Source organism: Gallus gallus, chromosome Z (assembly GCF_016699485.2).
Source record: "Gallus gallus isolate bGalGal1 chromosome Z, bGalGal1.mat.broiler.GRCg7b, whole genome shotgun sequence".
NCBI lineage: Eukaryota > Metazoa > Chordata > Aves > Galliformes > Phasianidae > Gallus > Gallus gallus.
In genome coordinates this window covers 52,566,400-52,587,576 of record NC_052572.1, presented here as the reverse complement: position 1 = coordinate 52,587,576, position 21,177 = coordinate 52,566,400, and the positions used below count along the sequence as shown (strand labels likewise).

The window sequence follows — 21,177 nt, the reverse complement described above, 5'->3', positions numbered from 1 at the left end:
ATAGGGCTCCAGCCTCAGCCTCCTGAACAGCGAGGATTACTCAAACAGCAGGCACAGAGTGGAAACCAAGCTATCCTCTTTGATTCATGCACAAACTGAATCACATGAATGAAGGTGTAATTCAGAGAAACATTATCTGCACATTGAGATCATTCCATCTGTGCAGTAATTTTAAACACTGTTTTTCATTCACTTTGCATTCCTACAGAGTTGCAAGCAATTGCTGACAATTACTCTCTCTCTCTCAAGTATACATCCATTCATCACTGATGCTATCTCTATCTCTACTATTTCTACATGGTGAATAAATACATATTTTACTAACACACAAAATACAAACAAATGTCATTAACATTTTTGCAAAACTCTGATTTGCTTTGTGGGTCTGTCTGAAAGGTGATCTGTATATACTAACAGGACCCTAAAGACTACACAAAGGCACTACTAGCTACAGCAGATCATCTCTCAGATTATTAAAAACCTCATCTCTACATTCAACTTCGTAGTAGCTATCAACCCTTCTCTGTTACTCAGGGCCTCTCACAGTTTTCCCAGTAGGTCCCATAGATGAAGGCAGGCAAAAACAAATGCCACTTAGAAGTCACCAGGCAGACTGAGAACTGGTTGCAAGGTCCTCGCTTTATTTCTTGATCACATATTAGGACAGTGCTGACACTGAGGGAAACACTTCCAACCTACCCCACGTATCACAGGTATGCATCAGTAAGAATGCCCCGTGAACCCAGACAAAAGATTTACCTCAGTGAACACCTAATGTCAGTACTCATCCTGCTTAGGACAGGTGCACAGAATCTGGGGTGGTACAGGGCAGCTTCTTCTACTGCTCCAGCTGTAGCTTAAGTGAGCACAAATTTACAAACTCAGAAACTGGGTTAACTTGCATGACAATCTTTACACTATTTCCAGATGGTTAATAAAGGGGTGAACATGTGATTCAGAGCTTCATGATACAAACTACAGAAAATGCACACAAAAGCAAGAAGACAAATGTTTTACTAACTCTAACAAGACCAAAGCTGGCCTTAGCTGCCTTAATGCAACTGATTTCAGTCAAACATTCCGAAAGAAAAAGAAGCAAATAAAAAGCTCTGGCAGCACATCCTGATTTCACCTTCCTCCCCTGTTTTGCTGCAAAGGTCCCATCCCAAAGTCTCACGCTCAGTCTGAAGAAAGAGACTGCCTAATACTGAAATGGATGCAGACAGTGCTTTACTTCTTTACTGTGAAGACAGTCCGTCACCACAGTAATAGCCTCCTGGAGGAATCAGTTACCTTAGAACGTATGAAAATGCCTCACACCACTGAGGAATCATTCCACTGAAAAATGTACTTCATAAAGCTTTCTTCAAAAGAAACTAATATCTTGGATAAGCTATGGTAGGACTCCACATGGCTTGAAACAGTGGCAGATTTTCACCAAAGCACATAACATCAGTGTTACCTAAAGCAACTACAGCTGATCCTTACAAATACGAAAGGCCTCAAACATTCCTTTCTGCTATGCAAACCAAATGCTTCTTGGAAAGAAGCACTTCCTTACAAACACAAGGACAGAAGCCACTTCCCATTCCTCCTCATTCATAAGTGCCACACACACACCTAGAAACACAGTTTCAGTGATGAGGAAAGATGATTACTCTCAGCTCTTGCCAGCAACCTGGGTCACCTGTGTTCTGACACGAAAACCCGTAACAAAGCTCCTTCTGTCTTCCAGATGGACATGACTTTTGTATGAGGTTTATTCTGAATGTCACAGCTCTAAGCATTTGACGAGATATCTACTGGCTAGATCTAATGCACTTAAAACGTTCTTAGAAAATGCACACAGAAATCCGTGTGCTGCACTTACAGTAAAACAGAGTGCAGCAGTTTTGCCAAGTGACAGAACAGCAGGTCACTCATAAGTAGATTTTGTTGCAAATCATATATCAGACTGAACACTACCACTTGCATTCCATGTATACAGCTAGACTATTGCTTTGTAAGTCTTGCAGGAGGCTTCTGTCTGCTGTGCGGAAAACCAAACCAAACCAAACCAGAAAAACTTTCTGTAAGCCTGGGGAAAGTTAAAATTCTCAAATACCCCAAGCCATAAGCAAAAGTCATGATATCTCAATCTTCAAGGATCTCTCAGACTTCAAACAGTTTTGGTTTGGCATTTCTTTTTGAATGTGGTTATTTCATTTTCCTTACAGTTCCAGATTTTCCCACCCATGGCAAATTCACGTATATATAGAAACCCTAAGATTTCTGGTTAGTGGCTGATCTGAAGAGCCTCTGTACAATTCACAGTCTTTTTCTATATTCTTCTGAGTACACAAATGTCTTTATTTAAAATAAGGGCTGCTGTGCAGCTCATTTTCCATTTTAGATGTAAGCTACAGCATGAGGAGGCCAGAAACACCTCCCTGTGGGATCAACTACACTACCCTTTTTAGCTGTACAGCTTCTCTAGGCAGCAAATGGCATAAATCATCATTCAATAATCACACACAACACAATACACTCAGCTTTTCATATATCCCATCTAGCCCCAGGACACCTTATGGAAATTAGCTGCGTTTCCTCTAGCATCTGTCTTAGAGTTGTTTCAAAATTACGAGCTTAAATTCCTTGTGCAGTCAACGAAGAGACAAGCACATATAGACAGACAAGATTTGCCTGCATTGGTTATCATAATTCCAAGTCTGTTTGTTACAGGCCACAGTAAAGCACAGCACACAGTGACCCTTATTCTGCACACTTCAGTTTCCACAGCTCTTTATTATTTTACATTCTGCATAAGGGAACTGCACTCGCACTCTGGAATCTTCTTCATATCTCCTAATTCAGTATGGGGCTATGGAAATACTCAGCTCACTTTTCTTTCTAATGGGTTTCTCACTGTTGCCTTCTCTGCAGTTGCTGATCCTGATCTGCTCACATTTTCAACCCTTTAGTTAGCTGTGTAGCTCATTTTCCTTGCTAGTTATCACTCACTCACTCTGTTCCATCATGTGTCCCCAAGCCCCATCACACTCTTACCTTTCTCAAGTATACAAGACCCAGCTCTCCCAAACACTCCCATTACCATAGCTCCTTGTGCGCCAACTGATACTGATGGTAACATCTGAAAGCAAAAGCAGCAACACAGATGCACGTCAGCCAGTACCTGTGACATATCTGCATAGCTCAGTAGTTTTCAGTTGTATATCTAGCAGCTAAACAGTAAAAATACTAATTTTAGTTCAAACTCTACTATACACAGGGAGATCTCAATCATACGAGAAAGTTACTGCGATTTTACTCAATCAGTACAGTTATTTTAAGTGACTAATTCCTTCTGATTGGGACTGCCATTGCCTCTACATGACCGAACACATTACCTCTTTTGTTTTTAAAGAGGGCATAGCTGTATTCAATCCAGAATGAAGAGCTCCAAGATTTAGGTGCAATGTATATACACAGATCTAAAAACTTACATGCAGTGCTCTAGTTTACTTTTAAGCATATTTGCATCAGAGCAAAAATCTCATGAAGTAGCGCGCAGAACTGAAAGAGAAATAGCTCTGTAGCCAAGTCAACCAGCCTCAGCAGCAACTCATCACACAGCAGAGTTGGATATTGCATATAGTTTCACAAACATTTACAATGCAGTCAGCGCACAAATCTGGGATGCAGCAGAGCCCAGTTTCCTCCCTGGCAGAACCTCTTTTCACAATTTAAATAATGCACTGATGCAAGGAAGTAGCAAGTGATAAACCGTAAGATCTTTAAGAGATGACTGTTTTGTACACTGGAGTGAGTGAGTTTGGGTATTCCCAATGTGGGCATTCCTGCATGCACAGGGTGCTTGCCTGCCCCAGCAAATGAACAACTGAAAAGATGCGAGTGAAAAAAAAGAGGCTAGACCTTAAGATGCTGTGCATGCTTTGAACTCCCAACTCTTCCTCAAGAGAATCAATACACTAATAACAGTAACAACAACAAGTGAGAAAATACAGAATTTTGAACAGAAGGGTATATTTAAAGGAGAATTCGAATGGGTAACAACAGTGTGGCTTGTGAGACATCCATCTTTCTTTCAGAGCGCTACCGTTAACTCAGGGTAGCTCCTACTTCAAAAGCCTTAGAGCAATATCCAAAAGTCAAAAGAGACTTCCTAGTAGGTCCCTGGTGTAATGCAGTTCAGCCACTGGACTTCTAGAAGTCTATAGGAAATGTCTCTCCTGTCTCTGCCTTCCTCTCTCCAAGTACAGACCTTACGTTACATGAGAACATACGCCTCCATTAATGTAGGCATAAACAATTAAATCAATACTGATAGATGACTGACCAACATCAGTTTCATTACATTTGACTTGAAAAGTGAGCGTTCTTGGTTATGAGGTGAATTAAGTTCAATCTTCTTGGGACAGCAGAGCAAATAGAATCCTGAAAATCTGCCCGCATCTGTTCTGTTTCACAGTGTTTTCTGGAAGGAGGCATCTGCATTGCATGGGAAAGGGTGTAAACCAAGAACTTCAGTTCTCACTACACAGTACGCTACATCCAGAGCAAAACGCCAGGAGTTCAGACACAATCAGAGATCACATTGCTACGTTTCCTTTTAACACACACACTCAACAAAATCAACTTCCCCTTCTTTTCACAATGCATATATTCATAACAGTAGCAGTTTCCTTCACATACAAAAATCTTCCATATTGACATCATAAATACAAAGTTTTAAGGCCAGATTTGCCACAGTTTCAGTACAAATTGTTCACAGAGACTCCAAGTAGTTGTAGCAATGTGGTCTCTTGTTTACTAGAGCTCAGAATCACATTCAGGAATGTGTCTCCCAGAGACGGTTTTGCAGCCTTAGCCTGCTAACTATACTTTCCATCGCTATCTCAGGACAGCCCCCAAAAAACAGACATCCATAGGCGTGGGTTTTCCCACTGCTACTCCATTAGTCTCCTATACCCATGCTGCTTCTACTGTGATACAGAATGATGGACATAGTAATCAGCAATAGGTGTGACTCAGCCCACCAAAGTGCTTTTATTACAATTTGAAATGTGTTCCTTTAGCGTTAGCTTTGAAAAGGAGAAGCTTTATTAAATAAGGAAGGAGCAGAAGCCAGAAAAAAAGCCCAGAAAAACAGGATATCAACTCAGGTAGCTCCACTATGACTTGTCATTTTTGGACGCAAGGCACACCAAAGCCACAGCAGAAAAGGTTGGGTAAAGCAAGATAAACAACAAGAACAACAACAACAAACAAATATTTTGTAGGAAACCATCTCATAAGCTCATCATCTCAGGGGCTGCAGGATGAGGAAGCTTAAGCACTCCAAAAAGGTTCCACATGCTCCCAGCATGGCTGGAAATTTATTTTCAACAAAACATAGCCATTAGCAGCTTCAAACTTTGAACGCTTATGAGCTGGCATTCTACACACAAGACTAGAGAAGCATTCCTTGAGCAGTGAAGCACCAGGTACACCATGTCCATAACTTGAGAGCACTGGTGCCAACAGGTCAAGGTGTTCTTATCAGTGGCTTATCCTGTTTCTCAGAACAGGAGGAACTCTCCCAGAATGAGCAATTTAAAGCCACTTTCATCTTTGTCACTTTAGCTACGCTCATTAAATTAACATCATGTAACTTTATAGCACTGACAAAAGCTACAGAGTAACTCCAAAGACTCCAGACAATACCAAAGCACAGAGGTTCAACAGTATCAGCCTAACTGCAGTAAACGTTAACTGTATCTAAGGATTTGCACCCGTGGTTGTCTACAATGTATGTAAAATCTTCACTGGTTATCCTAGAACTTCAAAGTTAAAAACAGTTGAATGGAAAACCATTTTGATATCTCTTTGTTTGACTATTCTCCTGAACTTGCAAGTCCCTGCAGATGTAAAAGGTCTCCAAAACTATGACACAGTGCCTTGAAAGCAAAGCTTATCTTGTACAATGCTACAGTGATTTATTGTCTTGCTTTCTGATGCGGGCAATTAGACATCTTTGCCACTGCCCTGTTTGTCACCACTAAACTTGAAAAAGCCCAGAAGGGTAATGCAGCAGAAGAGAAAGAAACACAAAGTCAAGGAAGAACTAAGCTATCCGAAATGTTGTTCCTCTCAGTCCCAAGCAGAAAATGTATTATCCAAAAGACGCGCCAAAACAAACAAACAAAAATAACTGATAGGAAACAAAGATTTGATCTGACAGAGAAACACAGTATAAAAGAAAATCTTTAGTACAAATGGCAGAAGTCCTCGCTTTAAAATGCTTTAAGGTCGCTTTTGCCCCAGCCTAGACACTGAAGAACTCCACAAAACGTTGGTTTCCTCTTTTGGCCTCACTTACCCCTCACCACACAGCCTCTGTGCAGCTGGTGAACAAGAGACACAGTTGGCCATGCGGCTAAACCACATTAGACAATCCATAATAATATGGGCAACCCTAACTTTTTCACTCCTGTTTCATAACACTGATGTTTTAAGAGTGATCCCCAGATGAAATCAGTTGTTGCACGAGCAGCTGAACCAACAAAGCCCAGTTTCCATGGGTTTTTGTTCTGTATTTTTGCCCTCCCTCCCCATGGTAACTCAGCTCCTCCCTGAGTCCTTGCAATTCTTTGCAATCCCCTCAGCTTCCCCTGCCCTGTAACTCCCACTTTTGTCTGGAAGCAAACCATAGGCCTGCTGCCCACTGTAGGCCGGATGGTATGGCACTGCTGCCCATCACAGTACAGGGGCACGCTATTTCATAAGCCACTTGACCACTGACTTCTTACAAGTTCTATGAACATTCACAAGTCTCCACCAACTTGAAACGGGACTAAGAGAGCAATCACGGCAGCCTTATGCTGAACGACTACTCTACATTTACATGAGAAAGCAGCCAGAATTTTTGCTCTTTGCTCGCTTTCTGCTGTGCTCCTGTGCTCCTGTGTTGTGTTACCGACAGAACTGCTTGTGCCATGTTCCCTCAAAAACACTACGGATGGTTTGTGTGCTAGTAGACTCACTACACCACAAATACTGATTAGGTAAAGGCTAATAGATGAATACAAAACTATGAGAGCAAATTACTTTTATATGTTTTATTTTTTACTGATTTTACTCATACACCTTGAAAACAACAACAAAAAAATCCCATGTTCCATTACTAAGTAACAAATCTCTTTATTCATTTAGCTGACACCTCCCAAGAATGAGTATCCAAGTATGACAGAGAAGACCAGCCTCAACATCCCCTACACCTGTAAGAATAAACAAAATAGTAGGGGTTCATGGTTTTTTCAGTGGGAAGAAAACAGATGTTTGTACATAAGCCAGAAAGCACAGGAGTTAGGAAGATGTGCTGAAGGGATGTGGCTCTGCTTTCAGCCCTGATTTAAATACAAACAGCTATTTATGCTTTACTCAAAAGCATTTATACCCAGATCAGTTTTGGGTTTTTTTGTTTGTTTGTTTGTTTTGAGTGTGTGGGAAAGAAGCATGCCAGCCTCTCATACTGTCAGTTTGCAGGAGTCTGGTCCGTCTTCACTGTCTTCCCTTGAAAGAAGGTGCTTAGATCTCTTCTGAGACATCCTTCCTCCAGGCTGAATGAACCTAGTTCGCACCCCCCTCCTCCCCTCTTAAGGCACATGTTACAGCCTCTACATTACCTTGGGGTCACCAAGTGAGCTCACTCCACATAGTCAGTGTCTGCCTTTTGGCACAGCTGCTGCCTACTTGTTCAGCCCCTACATGACCCTGCTTGGACTTATTCAACTCCACTGCAAGATTTCACACTTGCTTTTGCTGATTGCCATGAGGTTCCCATTTCCCCAGCCAGTTAAGTTGCCTTCAAGCAGCACACCTGTCCTCCAGCACAACGACTGTGGTCCCTACAGCTTGGTGTCATCTTTGCCCAGAGAAGCTGTGAGTATCCCATCCTGGAAGGTATTCAAGGCCAGGCTGGGTGGAGCCCTGACAACCTGATTTAGTGGGTGGCATCCCTGCCCATGGCAGGGGAGTGGAAACAGTTGGTCTTCAAGTCCCTTCCAATCCAAATAATTTTGTGACTCTACGATCTGTGAACTAGATAGAGGACTGCTGTTCCACCAGAGAGATGTGTTGCTCAATAATGGGAGGGTTTTTTTCAAGTCTGTAAGTGACTCCCATCCTAGTCACTGTTATTACATCACTTTTATAATATTTACCCTTCTCATGACTCTTCCCTAACTCTTCCCCCATTCACTGTCCCCCTTTTAATAAAAACAGCCAAAATACAGCAAGTCCTTTAATTTATTTTTCCTTAATGCTGAAATCCTTCATTATTATCACTTTTGGTAGCATAGTGTAGAAAAGAAGGGATAAAAAAAGAAAAAGAAGGGAGGAAGGGAGGAAGGGAGGAAGGGAGATACCCATTTTTTCCAAGGTAGCAAATAATCAGTATACCATGAATTTACAGACTGCCTAAACATCTTCTCCTGAGAATTCTAGTGCAGGTTTCAGAATGCAAATGATTCAGTGGACTGATGGAGGGTTGTTCAGCATTACCAAATTTCTTTCATCATAAGACCTCACTTAAAGTCAGAAAAAAAGGTGGGGAAAAGGTTCATTTAACACCTCCTTAACCCAGAATTGTTGCAGATTATTGGTTTAAGCAAGAGTTTATGTATGCATGTCCATGGCTTAGCATAATGGGTGATCACCAAAATATTACACAGCAAGTGTACAAAAAAGACACATGAACAGGTTACGTGAAGGGGAATAAAAAGCACTTGGAAATGTAGGCCTGTAGGCACACACACACACACAAAAAATAATAATAATAAAAAAAATGGCAGTTCAGATCCTGCAATGTTTTAAATATATATGTAAATGAAAAAGGGAACATTTTTCTGGGCTTTTCTCTCTCACTTTTTAAGTCCAACTCCAACAGGCACCCACCAAGAACAGCATCAAGTATATCCCTCACTCCCACTCCTTTGAAATATGCTGCATGTACCATGGTTAGCTCCTTTGCTACTTCATAAGCACAGTCACAGATTTCTTGTTTTCAATACACTTCTTATAGCAATGGCTAGAAGATTCTACTCTTATGCCTCCAAAAATCACCAAGAATTTCTGGAACTGCTCCAGGCCTAAAACCATCTGCAAAAGCAGTTTTCATGTCATGCCACCTTCATGTCACTTCAGGAACTTGTCCTAAACCACATACAAACCACAAGGATCACAGACTACCACGGCTTCCGTGCCAAAAGGCTCAGTAACCTCCTATTACTAAATCAGCATCCTAACTCCTTCCACAAGAATGGAAGCTTACTCCCATATGGCTTGCTGCTGGATCGACTCATGAAAAGTAAAAAGCAACACCATGCAGAAGATCTATAGAAGTCCTGCTCCAAAAATAGGCACACGAGCAGGTTACATGAAGGGGAATAAAAAGCATTTGGAAATGTAGACCTGTGGGCACAAAAAAAAGAAGGAAAAAAAAAAAAAAAGCAGTTCAAATCCTGCAATGAGCTGCATGTGCTCTTAATGAAAGCAGAAGCATACACACGCCCAAGAGACGAATCTTCACAGAGCAAGAATCCAAGCAGATCATAAACATAAGCCTCTAGCACTTTCTTGTAGAACCTGAATGTACTCCAGCTGTGAATGTGCAAAATGTAAAGAGGGGCAGTTTTCAGCTGCAGTGCAAAGAGGAAACAAACATGTTCAGACTGTGCATGGCAGCTCCTTGGTGCAGGTCATGCAGCGCTCACTCATGGCTCCACCTGCACAGTTAATGTACAGACCGTACTCTGCAGTTCAGCTATCACTCTCTGGGCTCTCATACAAACAAAAGTCATGCAAACAAATACTTTTAGCAATTTCTAGACAACTTAAGGGTAATCTTTGTAACAGAGAATTTTCCAAATGCTCAGGAGGTACTTAAAAAAAAAATAAAAAATACAGTCCAAATGCTCAGAGGTACGAGCTCTGAAATACTAGAGCTTATCCCTGAAGTCTGGTTTTGACAGCACATCACATCTCCTCTGTAGTGATGACCCCTAAGAATATCACACATCATCCATAAATACCTAAATGAACGCGGAGCCCCGGTCATTCCAAGACAAACGCCTTGCCATGCTTCACCACTGATGGACACACCACACATATCACTTTTGTATTCATTCTGGCTGCCTAGGGCTCACGTGGGAGCGGGGAGGAAGCTGCTCAGCCAGGCCTGTTGGCTGCAGTGCTGGGGGTCAGAGCTGCGATGCCAGTCTCTCCATAGGGGAGGATCCAGGGAGGAGTGTTTGGGGCACACGCATGCCTCTGAGAAGCCAAGGAAACAGACATGCCACACACTGAGCTTGCCCAAAACACTTCTTGAAAAGTTACGATTTGCTATGTCAAAAACAATTTCCTGCTCTTTCCTTAGAGTGAAGTGTTCATTCTTTGCCCTACATGACACATCAAATAACTTCCAAAAGAATATTTTATCTTAAAGTCATCAGATCACAAGAACAACAACATTCTCCCCCTCAAGTATGAAAAATGTTTTCTAACTAGCTTCCAAGTGGGTATTTATTATTGCACTTCACATACACAGTGAAGAAAAAAAAAACTATTCTAGTGAAAGTACGAAAGAATCCAACTGAAATATGTTAAAAACCAAAAAAAAAACCAAACAAACAAACAAAAAAAAAAAAACCCACCAAAAAAAACCCTAAAATACAACAAAAACAGACAGTCCCAGAAAATCAGAGACAAGAAAGCAGCACCGTCCTATCAGACTAATTGTGCAGAGGGAGTTCTCAGTCCAAACTTCTTCAGGTGCTCCCTGGCACTTCAGCAGTTCCCATTCATCCTTGTTACACCCCTCCTATGCTGCCTCACACGCTCACACTGGCAACCCTCAGATTTAGACGTCATGTTTTCATCTGAACTTCTGATACGAAGCAGACGCTGTGTGATGGACCGCTTGAAATACACGAGGTGCAAAAACGAAGAGAAAAAGCTGTAGTGCTTACTGGCTGGAAAAGCTTTAAATTCCATCTTTATCAAAAACAAAAGCAAAACCACCAATCCTGGCTTGAATAGATTCTGTACACGTGTGGATTTCATTTTGCCAGCAAATGCTGTGAGTGAAAAAAAAAAAAAAAAAGGCTGCATAAGCAGCAAAAACAACCATAAAAATGCAATAAATACTTTCAGTGGTTTGTTTTGCTTTGTTTCTCAAACTGACCATTCTTTTTCCCCAAGGATTTCCTCCAAGGATTTACAAAGCTCACAGACACAATTAGCATTATTCTTATGAAGCAACTCCTCATTTTAACCTCTTTTTTTTTTTTTTTTTGTAAGAAGGCAAGAATTTCTCTCTGTACATATCTGTGAAATTTGTGTCGCAGAATTCCAGTCTCTGCACCTGTCCTTAAGCATAACCCTGTGTGATGCTGCATGAGCACAAAATATGCCCCACTGCCTTACATTCTTCTGCAGAACCTTGGGAAGAAGCAGCTCAAGGCTCAAGCAGCAATGTGCCTGAGACTGCCTGCAGGTGGACATGGAAAGGTAAGTGTTGTAGCACTGTCATTAAGATAAAGAAAAATCATGGAGATAAAAGAGGGAACCGTCGGGACATTTATCTGTCTGAGCTGGGATGGTACAGTGCACAGAATTATTGACTATCTGTTAATAGTGATGAACTGAGTTGGATCTGTCAGTTGCAAAATGAGACAGACCCTGGTAAAAACTGTACAAGCTGCTAGACCTGAATTGCTTTTCAGCTGCAAATCCTTGTCATCTTCACTAATGCCTGTGGACTGACACCAGCAGAAAAATCAACAGAGAGAAGAAGTGTTTGTCACCACTCATACACCACACTCACATCTAACACTTTCCCTCTTGACCTGAATTCACCTTTAATTTGGTGCCGGCAAACTGAAGGAAGGATAGAAGAAGACACAGATATTCTCTTGCCTGCTTTCTGGGCACAACTTTTAGCTAACACACGACAGGTGTGTTTGCAAACTGAGCCAGCTGCCAGCCACACCACAGCTCTGTTTCCACGTGGGCCCCCCGTGCCCTCAGCCCCTCTGACAGCCGGTGGATTGGTTCCATGAGGCCACACAGCTCCCATCAATACTGGCCACAACTGCTACCTCGATGGGTTGAGCCAAACAGGAAACATATCATTTCATAAGCAGATGCTGCAAAGGAAAGAGCACACTTCAGAATTAAACGTTTATCTCCGGTCTTCTTCCTACAATTAAAGAGTTTTGTAGCATTGAGACAACTTGGAATTTTTCACTCCTCTGCTCCTTCCTATTTTATAGATGAAATAAGTCAGCACAAGCAAAGATAAGGTAGTTACTCGGTTCTTTGAAGACTGAGATTCAAAGAACTGCATATTCACTTTATCTTTTTGTCTCCAGCTATCTTTAAATACTTAAGTTTAGGGGAAAAGGAATCAACATGGCACTTAAGGAATGTGTCTCTTGAGCACCTCCAGTGACCAGTGGGGCTGCTCTCTTCTCACTGGTGACAGGTGACTGGAAAGGGGAAATGGTCTCAAATTGCACCAGGGTAAGTTGAGGTTGGATATCAGGAAACACTTCTTTACAGAAAGGGTTGTTAAGCACTGGAATAGGGTCCCCAGGGAGGTGGTTGAGTCACCATCCCTGGATGTGTTTAAAAACTATTTGGATGCAGTGCTCAGGGACATGATTTGGCGGAGGGTTGTTAGAGTGAGGGTAGTATGGCTAGGTTGTGGTTGGACTTGATCTTTAAGATCTTTTCCAACCTGAGCAATCCTATGATTTTATGATCAGGACTCCATCACCTCTCTGGGCAGCCCAACTCCACACCTCCCACCTCCGCTGGGAAGGAATTCTTCCCAGTGTCCCCAGCCTCCACAGCTATGGCGCACAGCAGCAGATGCAGCGCACCGCACGCAGGTGAGTGCTGAGGGCACTGAGCCCTCCCGGCTGTGCAGGGAGCTGGCAGTGCCGCTTCACATGGGCTGCAGCAGTGCTGTTTTCACCAGTGAGCCCAGTCCTCAGGCACTGCAGGTTTGTTTCTTCTGGAAAACTGGCACCGATCCTTTGCCAGCTGCTCCAGCTTCTCCAAAATGAAAGACTTGGCAGGTGCTGAGTTATTGCCCTAAATACGTGTCTCCTGTTACTCCTTCTAGCAATGTTTTCTGATTGGACTTGGCCTCGTGTGTATCAAACATTATTTTCAGTTTTAACGTGGTTTTAACTAAAGAACTTGCAACGCAAGGAGGAAAAGCAACGTTAATATTAGCAGAGTTTGCCAAGTGGGATCCAAAAGAGAACAGCTGCTTATGCAGCTTAGACATCACGTATCTCTGGTGTTCTGTACGTTGCAAGTTCCAAAGCCGCCTCTCCTCTTCAGAGGCACCAGAAGTGCAGAGCAGCAGCACAGACCCCCACATCTGGTGGATCTGCCAAGGTCTGGAAGTTCCTGCATCTGCTGAGGTTCTCCTGGCTGCAGCCATGCTGCTGGGCCGCTCCCCAGTGCTCCTCCTCAGGGAGAAGCACACATCCCAATGGGAGCACAGACCTGTGCTGAAGGTGAAGTGACACTGAAGATCAGGATCAATTTCCTGAACAAAACAGGGAATCAGCTCTTCGCGTGGTGCTTTCTCATCCATTTTCCTTTCACTAATTTGATGGTCACGAATAGAGACTTCCTATTCTGTTGGCACACACCGTCAGGGAGAAATACAAAAACACAAAGAAGCAATGGCAACAAAAGGGAGAACCAGGCACCAACAACTTTCTCCTGCCGGGGAAAAAGAAATAGCAAGTTCTCTCAATTTTGCTTTTAAGTTATGGTAAGATCACCAGCCCACAGTGCTTGAGGACCAGGTCATAAAAGTACAGTTTGGCATCTTTGGTCCCCCCCCCCCCCCCCCCCATAAATAAATAAATGAATAAACAAAGGTTAAAATATTAGGAAGGCCAAGGGGAGACCGCTGCTTTCAAGACCAAGACAAGGAAAGTGCTCAGCGGAACAACCCAAGCTCAGCCCTGAGGCTGCAGTTTGGTGCACCTCTTTTTTCCCTGGTGGCAGCATTGGAATAGAGCAGGCAGACATTCATGAGCTCAGAACAATGGCCATTCCCTTTGGAGTCAAAGTTCCAAATGTTTCTCACCTGCAGTCTACAAACCTCCTGCATTTGTCTGTAAACCATTGCCTTAACAGCAGAAGGCGAGTCAGAGATGGTGCTATGTGGAAACTTAATATGCGTTTTTGAGATCACGACGAGCATCAAACATTCATCTACTACTGCGACTTAAGTGCAGTGTAGAAACTTCACCACCCAACTCTAAGATCTGCAGAAATGGTTTGGAGCAAAGTGGTATTGACTCCTCTAGCAAAGAGCGCGCAGTCACTGTGGGCAAATACCAAAACTGGAGAGCAAACCTCAAAGCCCCTTTCTCATTTGGAAGAGAGAAAGGTAAGCACCCTGCCATCCCACAGCAAGGGGACACGAGGGCTGTGATGAAATCATTGTGTGCTAAGAGTCACATTTCCGTCCTCCACCAACAACTTCTGACTGACTGGAGATGGAGAAGCTCCTACCTCCCAACTGCAGCACTCAAGGTCATTTGTTTATGGGATAACAATGTGGGATGGCTGAGAGAGGCTTTGGGATCAGGCTTTAGGATTAGGCTATCACCCACACCAGGGACATCCGAGCAATTTTAAGCAAAAAAAGCTGTAATCCACCAGGTGACATCTCTGTTTTCTTATCACATATATTCTAAGGATCTTCTTCTCCTAAACACTTTACATGGAAGGCCCGCACAGCTGGAGAGGATGGACCGAACATCTGCATGTGCTGTATGGTCTCAGTACACAGGGAAAGTTGGTTTTGAGCTACGTGATACAGCTCAAACACAGTCAAGTTCTGCCTTGCATTTCTGCGTGATAACCCTTTAATACACTGCCAAACACCAATTTCCAGAGGACCTCACACACAGAACCCACTGCACTCAGACTGCCATCGCTGTAAACACGGGCGCTGCACCTTCCTGTGAATCACCCGAGCAGCTCCCCGAGACACCCGCACCACCAGAAACGCGCTGCAGGACTGATTAGATACCTCACTTCTTCACCGCCGGACGCAAAGAAAGGCGCCGCGTCCTCTATTGCTCTCTGACTATTAACCAAATGCACACACAATGTCATTCTCGCTGCCATTAACGAGGAGCGGTCCCAGTCCCGACGCTTAACACGGGGCGTGCGGGAAGCTCCGCACATCCCCGGCGCCTGCCAAGGATCGCGCCCGCCCCGAGCGATCCCGCGGCCACGGGCAGCAGCTCCCACGCGGGCAGCGCGACTCTGGGAGCGCTTCGGTGCTGCACGGGGCGGGCGGGGTGCGAAGCGCTGCGTCCGGTTCTCCGCGCTCCCGGACACCGCGTCGCGACCCACGGGCAAAGCGAGCCCCAGCGGGCGTGGGCCACACTCTGGGGCTCACCCCGCCGCTCCACCGCCTCCGGCGGCAGCTCCGCCCCCAGCCTCGCCCCGCCCCGTCCCGTCCCGCTGCGCCCCCCGCCCCGGGGACGGCGGCCCCACTGCGGGCCCGCAGCCGGGCCGTGCCGCGCCGCCCCTCCCGGCGCCGCCCGCCCCGCTCACCTGGCGGCGGGCCCCTGGCACCCGGGGCGGCGCGGGGAGAGCCGTGGCCGGCGGGGCCGCCCCGGCCCTGGCTGCGCGCTCCCGGCTCCGGCGGGCTCGGCCCGCGGAGAGGCGGCGGCGGCGGGCGGAGGGTGGCGGGGGGCGGCGGGAAGCGAGCGGCGCCGCCGCCGCCGTTCATGGCGGGCGCGGGGCGGGGGCGAGCGTGGCTCCGGGGGGGCGCCGGGAGGAGGCAGGGAGCCGAGGGGAGGTGGCGGCGGCGGCCTCAGCAGCGGGGAAGGAGGTGGCGGAGGGGGCGGGGGGGGGCGGAGGGGAGGAGGCGGGGGCGGGCAGGAGGCGGTGGCGGGGGCCGCCCATCGGCCGCGCGGCGGGGGTTGTTCCCCGCCGCTGCCCGCGACGGGCACGGCGGGGCCGTCCTCCCAGCGCCGGGCGGGGGTCGAGCGTGCGGCGGCGCGCTGCGGGGCGCGGGGCGGGCGGGCACCGGCATCAACCCTCGGAATGGGGGTTCAGCAGTGGCAGCCCCAGCCGGGCCCGGCCGGGCTTTGAGAGAAGAGCCGATTCTCCGCCGGGAGGGGAGGGGAGGGGAGAGGACGGGGTGGAGGATGAGGAGGAGGAAGTCTCTCCGCCTTCTTCCTCCCTCCGCCCCGGCCCCAGCGGGCGGGCGCGCGCGCTCCGCCGTCCCGGCGCCTTCCCACGACCGGGCACCGGCTGCCCGCGGTACGGCGGCGGCTCCGCTCCGCCAGCGGGGGAAGGGAAGCCGGACCCGGCTTCCCAGCGCTCGGCGCTCCGCCTGCCCCGCACGCCTGCGGAGAGCTTGGAGCCGTCCGCGCCCCTCGGGCCGGTCCGGTGCGGGTCTACCGGGCTGCGGACAGCGCGAGCGGCCGCGGGGGCTGCGTGCTCGGCACGGTCACGCGTGGGCGCCGGGGAGCGGTGTTGCGCCGGGCACGGAGTGCCCGCAGGGTCCGGCGGGCGTGGGGCCGCCCTCTCGAGCTCTGTGCGTGGGCAGCGGGTGCGAGGCAGTTCTTCGCGCCAGATACCCATAAACCCGTGGGTTTGTCGCGGGGAGGGTTGTGCAGTCCGCTGAGTGTCGTTCAGGGCAGTGCTTTGGCATGGCAGGGGATCAGGAATGCAGCTAATGGTTTCTTTTAGAGCGCAGGAACGTGTGTGCCTGTGTGTGTGTGCTGGAGTGAATACCTGCTTTTGCCAAGCTGCTCCTAATGGTTGTTGGCTTTCAGGAGAAGTAAGACAATATGAGGATTGATGCACGTATAACCAATGACAAATCACTTACTCAGCAATATTCACTGTTTGAAGGGAGACCTGTGACGTCATCAGCTGAAGAGCAGTTGTGTGAGCTTCCCACAAGCGGAAAGAACAGATTTCATTACACTGCATCCTGCATCCCAGGAGGCAGTAAGGGGAGGAGTGCGCAGCTCGTAGTGCTGCCACGGCCTCGTGCCACCTTTGGGTTCTCCCCGGGTACTGTGGGGCCCTGCTCGGGGCCATCTGGACTGCCCTTGCTGGCAGCTGTGTTGGTAACTGTGCTGCAGGAGAAGGTCTGAAAGCAGCATCAGTCGTTCAGCTGTGGCAATTGGACCTTGCTGCTCCTCACTTCCAGAAGCACAGAGCAGGCTTAGGTTCTGCGAATGGTGTTACCTGAAGTTTCACTGTGGCTCAATGAGGACATGCTAGGAAAGAAAATGTGCACAAAGTACTTAAGCCAGCCTGTAAAGGCTCAGCGGTGATCCTACATGACCAACAGGCAGCCTGCACAACCGTGTGGCTTTGGTCAGGGCTCCAGTAATGACAGTGAATGCCCCTCATATCGTTGTGCCTTTGCAGCAGGAGTAAGTGCACAACTTCTGCTCCCTCACATCTAGTAACACAGAAAGACTGTGGAGAAAGAAGGAAACATTTGGTGTGTCATGCATGTTGGTATGTGAAGTTACTGATGTACTTGGCCCGTTTAATGCTTTTTAATGGCATTTCTATTCTGGAAGTGAGAGCAAAGCTGAGTGAGTGCAAGTCCCAGTGTCTTCCAGTCAGTTGTTGTAGTTGCTTTTTTGTTTTTTATGTTTAACATCTTTCACTGTCAAGAGGTAATGGGATGGATTTTGGTTTCATGTCAGATTAGTGGGTTTGCTTCACTTTTTTTTTTTTTTTCCCCCAGAGAATAAAAGGTGTCCAGACCTCTCAGTACATTCTGATTCTACCCTTTGCATTTCCAATAGTTCTTTGTCCTCCGTTTCCCCCCCCCTTTCCACTTTCTGTCACTTGATGTAGTAGAACAGCTTTGGGAAGCTTTAAAGAGGTCAAGTTTAGTAGTTGGATTCTTTCTCTTCTCTCTCCATCAGGTTTCTAAAGTTCAGGAAAGTTTGTAACCTCTGACTGCGAACAGTTGAAACAGTGTTTAGTCTTAGCCTTTCCTTTCCAGGGGTTCTGCCGGGAATCAAAGGAAAAAAAGTAAGATGAAATCCCATCAGAACTACAACATTTTCCAGCTTTGAAACAGAGGCATATTTAACAAATGTAAAGCAAACGAGTATTAATTTTGAAAGGATCTGAAAAAAATGTATGGAATGTTTTTCCTTCGGGAGGTTTCTCAGTAACGCACTTCATTATCAGAACTCCTTTTTTCTTTCTCCCCAAATATTTTTTTTACTCAATTATTCTTAAATTTCAAATTATTCTTAAATTTCAAATTAAAACATTAACCAGCTTCATAGAAAGAGGAGCAAGACGGGTTGCGTGAAGCATTTCAAGTGAATTTTTCAGTTCAGGTTTGGAAACGTTGTTTTACTGTGCTCTGCTTCTCCAGGGTCAAAAAAAACCCAAACTTCCTGGTCTGTGAAACCCTGGCCTTCCTAGTTGCGAAGTACTGTGGAAAGCTGACTGCAGTGCAGCACTCTGCGGTGGGTAGACAAGGAGTTAAAGGGCTCAGCCGAGGGGATCCCTACTGCTGCCGTTCTGTTTGGGTTCCCTTACGCTCTGCAGCAGTCAGGGTGCTCCGTCTGCAGCTAAATGACCCACGTTTTACTTCATATATTTCTTTTAAATCCGGCAGCACCTCTCGGGTCTTGGTGAGTTTCCTTTATTTGAAGACAAATACAGGTCTAAGTAAATAATGACAAATGTTTGGATATGCCCGGCCTGCATGGCTTTTGTTTTGGATTAGGAAAAAATACACCAGCAAAACAAAGCCAAGAAAGAACACAGGTAATGTTTCTCCCAGAGGGATCATGGGCCCTGTGTTCTGCACAGCATGTGTATGTTTTGTCAGGATAAAAAGGTAGTTAAGGAAAGTTTAGGAGCATGAATGCATTAACATTAAGAAAAGACTGGCGCTTACCTCCAATGGGATGGGTTGATGGCAAGTAGGGCAAGTCACCCTCTTTCCTGGGTTTAAAATCTTCTGGGGAGACTTCAAGAGCTTAATTCTGCACTGAAATGTTAATTCTGACCTCATCAGAAGCAGGATGTCCTATTTTGCAGATGTCGTGTTTTAATACATCCACAGAGGGCACCATAGCTGCCCGACTCGCGCATCCCATGCTTGATGCGTTTGAAGAAGACTGTCACGGTCTTTCTCGCTGCTGGCTTTGCATGCCTTCTCGGTAGTGGTTACAGAGCATTCAGTGCTAAGAGACTGAGATGGGGACACCTTCCTGCTATACTTTCACTTCTGTCATAATCCAGTGTCTCATACTTTCCACAGTCTCTGACTAGGCTCTAGGGACACAGGAATCATTTCAGACCCCTAATGTTTTCTCCATTAAGACTTTTCATACCCACACATCTGCCGTTTTCTTATAGAATCACTTGAGTTAGAAGGGACCCTTAAAGGCCATCTAGTCCAACTCCCCTGCAATGAACAGGAGCACCTACAGCTACATTAAGTGCTCAGAGCCCCACCAGCCTGACCTCAAATATCTCCAGGGATGGGGCATCCATCACCTCTTTGGGTGACCTGTTCCAGTGCCTCACCAACGTGACTGTAAAAAACTTCTTCACTGCTTATGTTATTCACACTGTTGTGCTGGAGTAATAACTGCTGTCTCCATGAATTTCTTTCCCACCTGATTTATCACTTATCCAAATGTAAACTTTGGAAAGAAACTACTGCCTGCTAATTCCCTGAGGAGAAAGCTTTTCTGTTTGTCTCTAAGAGGCATTACACCTGAGCTCCCGTTACAACCTTGTACTATAGACAAGATTTGAGACAGATCACCGCATGATCCACTCCAATGCAGTGCCGTGCCAATAGTCAGGCACGCAGACTTGCTGTTAAAGGATATGGAGTATTGTCACAGACTGAGAAAGACGTTTAGTGTGCTAAACACACTCATGAAGAGTGATGACAATAGCAGAAAGGAAGGGCAGTAGCATTTTGAGCAGAAATCTTCCCCAGGCAGCACCACGCACCCTGGGATCTCAGCCCCTTCCAGGAGGCCTGTGCAATCACAAAGGTAGCCCCAGCACTGAATTCCAGGGTGCCTCTGCTTCTGTCTATGAAGGCAATGATACTGCTTTTAGTTATGCTTAATGGCCTCCCTTCTGCTCTCCCCTTGTGCTTACACAAGACAGTCACCACGCTATGGTAGCACTCATCAAATATTTAAATCAATAAGGTATTCCACTTCTTGTTGGTTGTTCTCAAGACAAATATGAAAGTGTTCACTTCCTTTGGATTAAATGTAGAGATTCTGTGTTTCATTCATCAATCTTGTACTATAGCCTGAAAATTAAATATCTTCTTTAAGCTACAGTGACCAAAATCCTCTTTCTTTTATTACTGCTCTTCTTTTTCTAACAGCAACTTTTGCCCAGTCCTCTGCTTGCTCCCTGCAATTTTTCAAACTCTACTTTTACTCATAATTAACTTCAGCAACGTACTACTTTAGCATGTAAGTACAGTCAAGTAACTTCTAAAGAAGGCTCCTGATGTATTGACTTGCTAGCAATGACTCTTTCCACTACCATACAAAGTAGATGTAAAGTAAATGTGGATGTATAGGAAGAGAGGGGGCACTTCTGCTTCTCCCCAGGAGGTTCTTTTCTGCTGCAGCTGCCACCCAGCGGTTGTTTGATCTCAGCAAAGATAATGTGCTTTCCAGGGAACAGCCTTTCTTCAGCTCCCACACAGGCCTGGAAAATTTAGAGAGGCTTTGCTGGAACAAACCTCTTTTTTTGTTGTTGTTGTTTTTTGTTTTGTTTTGTTTTTTGTTTTTTTTTTGTTTTGTTTTGTTTTTTTTGTTTTGTTTTTTTGTTTTTTCCCAGGAATCCTCCTTGTTTTAGCTGAAACACTGATTTAAGCAGATAAATTTATTTGTGTTTATTTCCAACTATCCTGTTTGCAGCTTGGAAACATGAAAACATTTTTCTTTCTTTTTTTTTTTTCTTTTTCTTTTTTTTTCTTTTTTTTCTTTTCTTTTTTTTTTTTTTTTTTGGTGATCAAAAATGGTAACCTGCCCTTCAAATTGGAGTAAGGAAGAAGGTGTTTACAGTGATGCATCTTGGTTTCTTTAAAAACTAAACAAC

General features: G+C 45.6%; 1 protein-coding gene across 2 annotated transcripts in view; it reads right to left on the bottom strand.

Moving 5' to 3' along the window:
* The window catches only part of RNF38 (ring finger protein 38), a 99,893-nt gene extending 83,986 nt beyond the window's left edge, over positions 1-15,907 (bottom strand). The window contains exons 1-2 of one of the 2 annotated variants that reach the window (XM_040655822.2): positions 15,643-15,740; positions 3,046-3,130 (exon numbers count right to left, since the gene is read on the bottom strand). In XM_040655822.2, coding sequence (XP_040511756.1) covers positions 3,046-3,130 — 85 coding nt within the window. In that variant the 5' untranslated portion in view covers positions 15,643-15,740. Of the gene's footprint in view, positions 1-3,045; positions 3,131-15,642 lie in introns of both variants that reach the window. The other variant, XM_046905716.1, reaches the window with a different exon arrangement.
* Between the last annotated feature and the right edge of the window lie 5,270 nt (positions 15,908-21,177).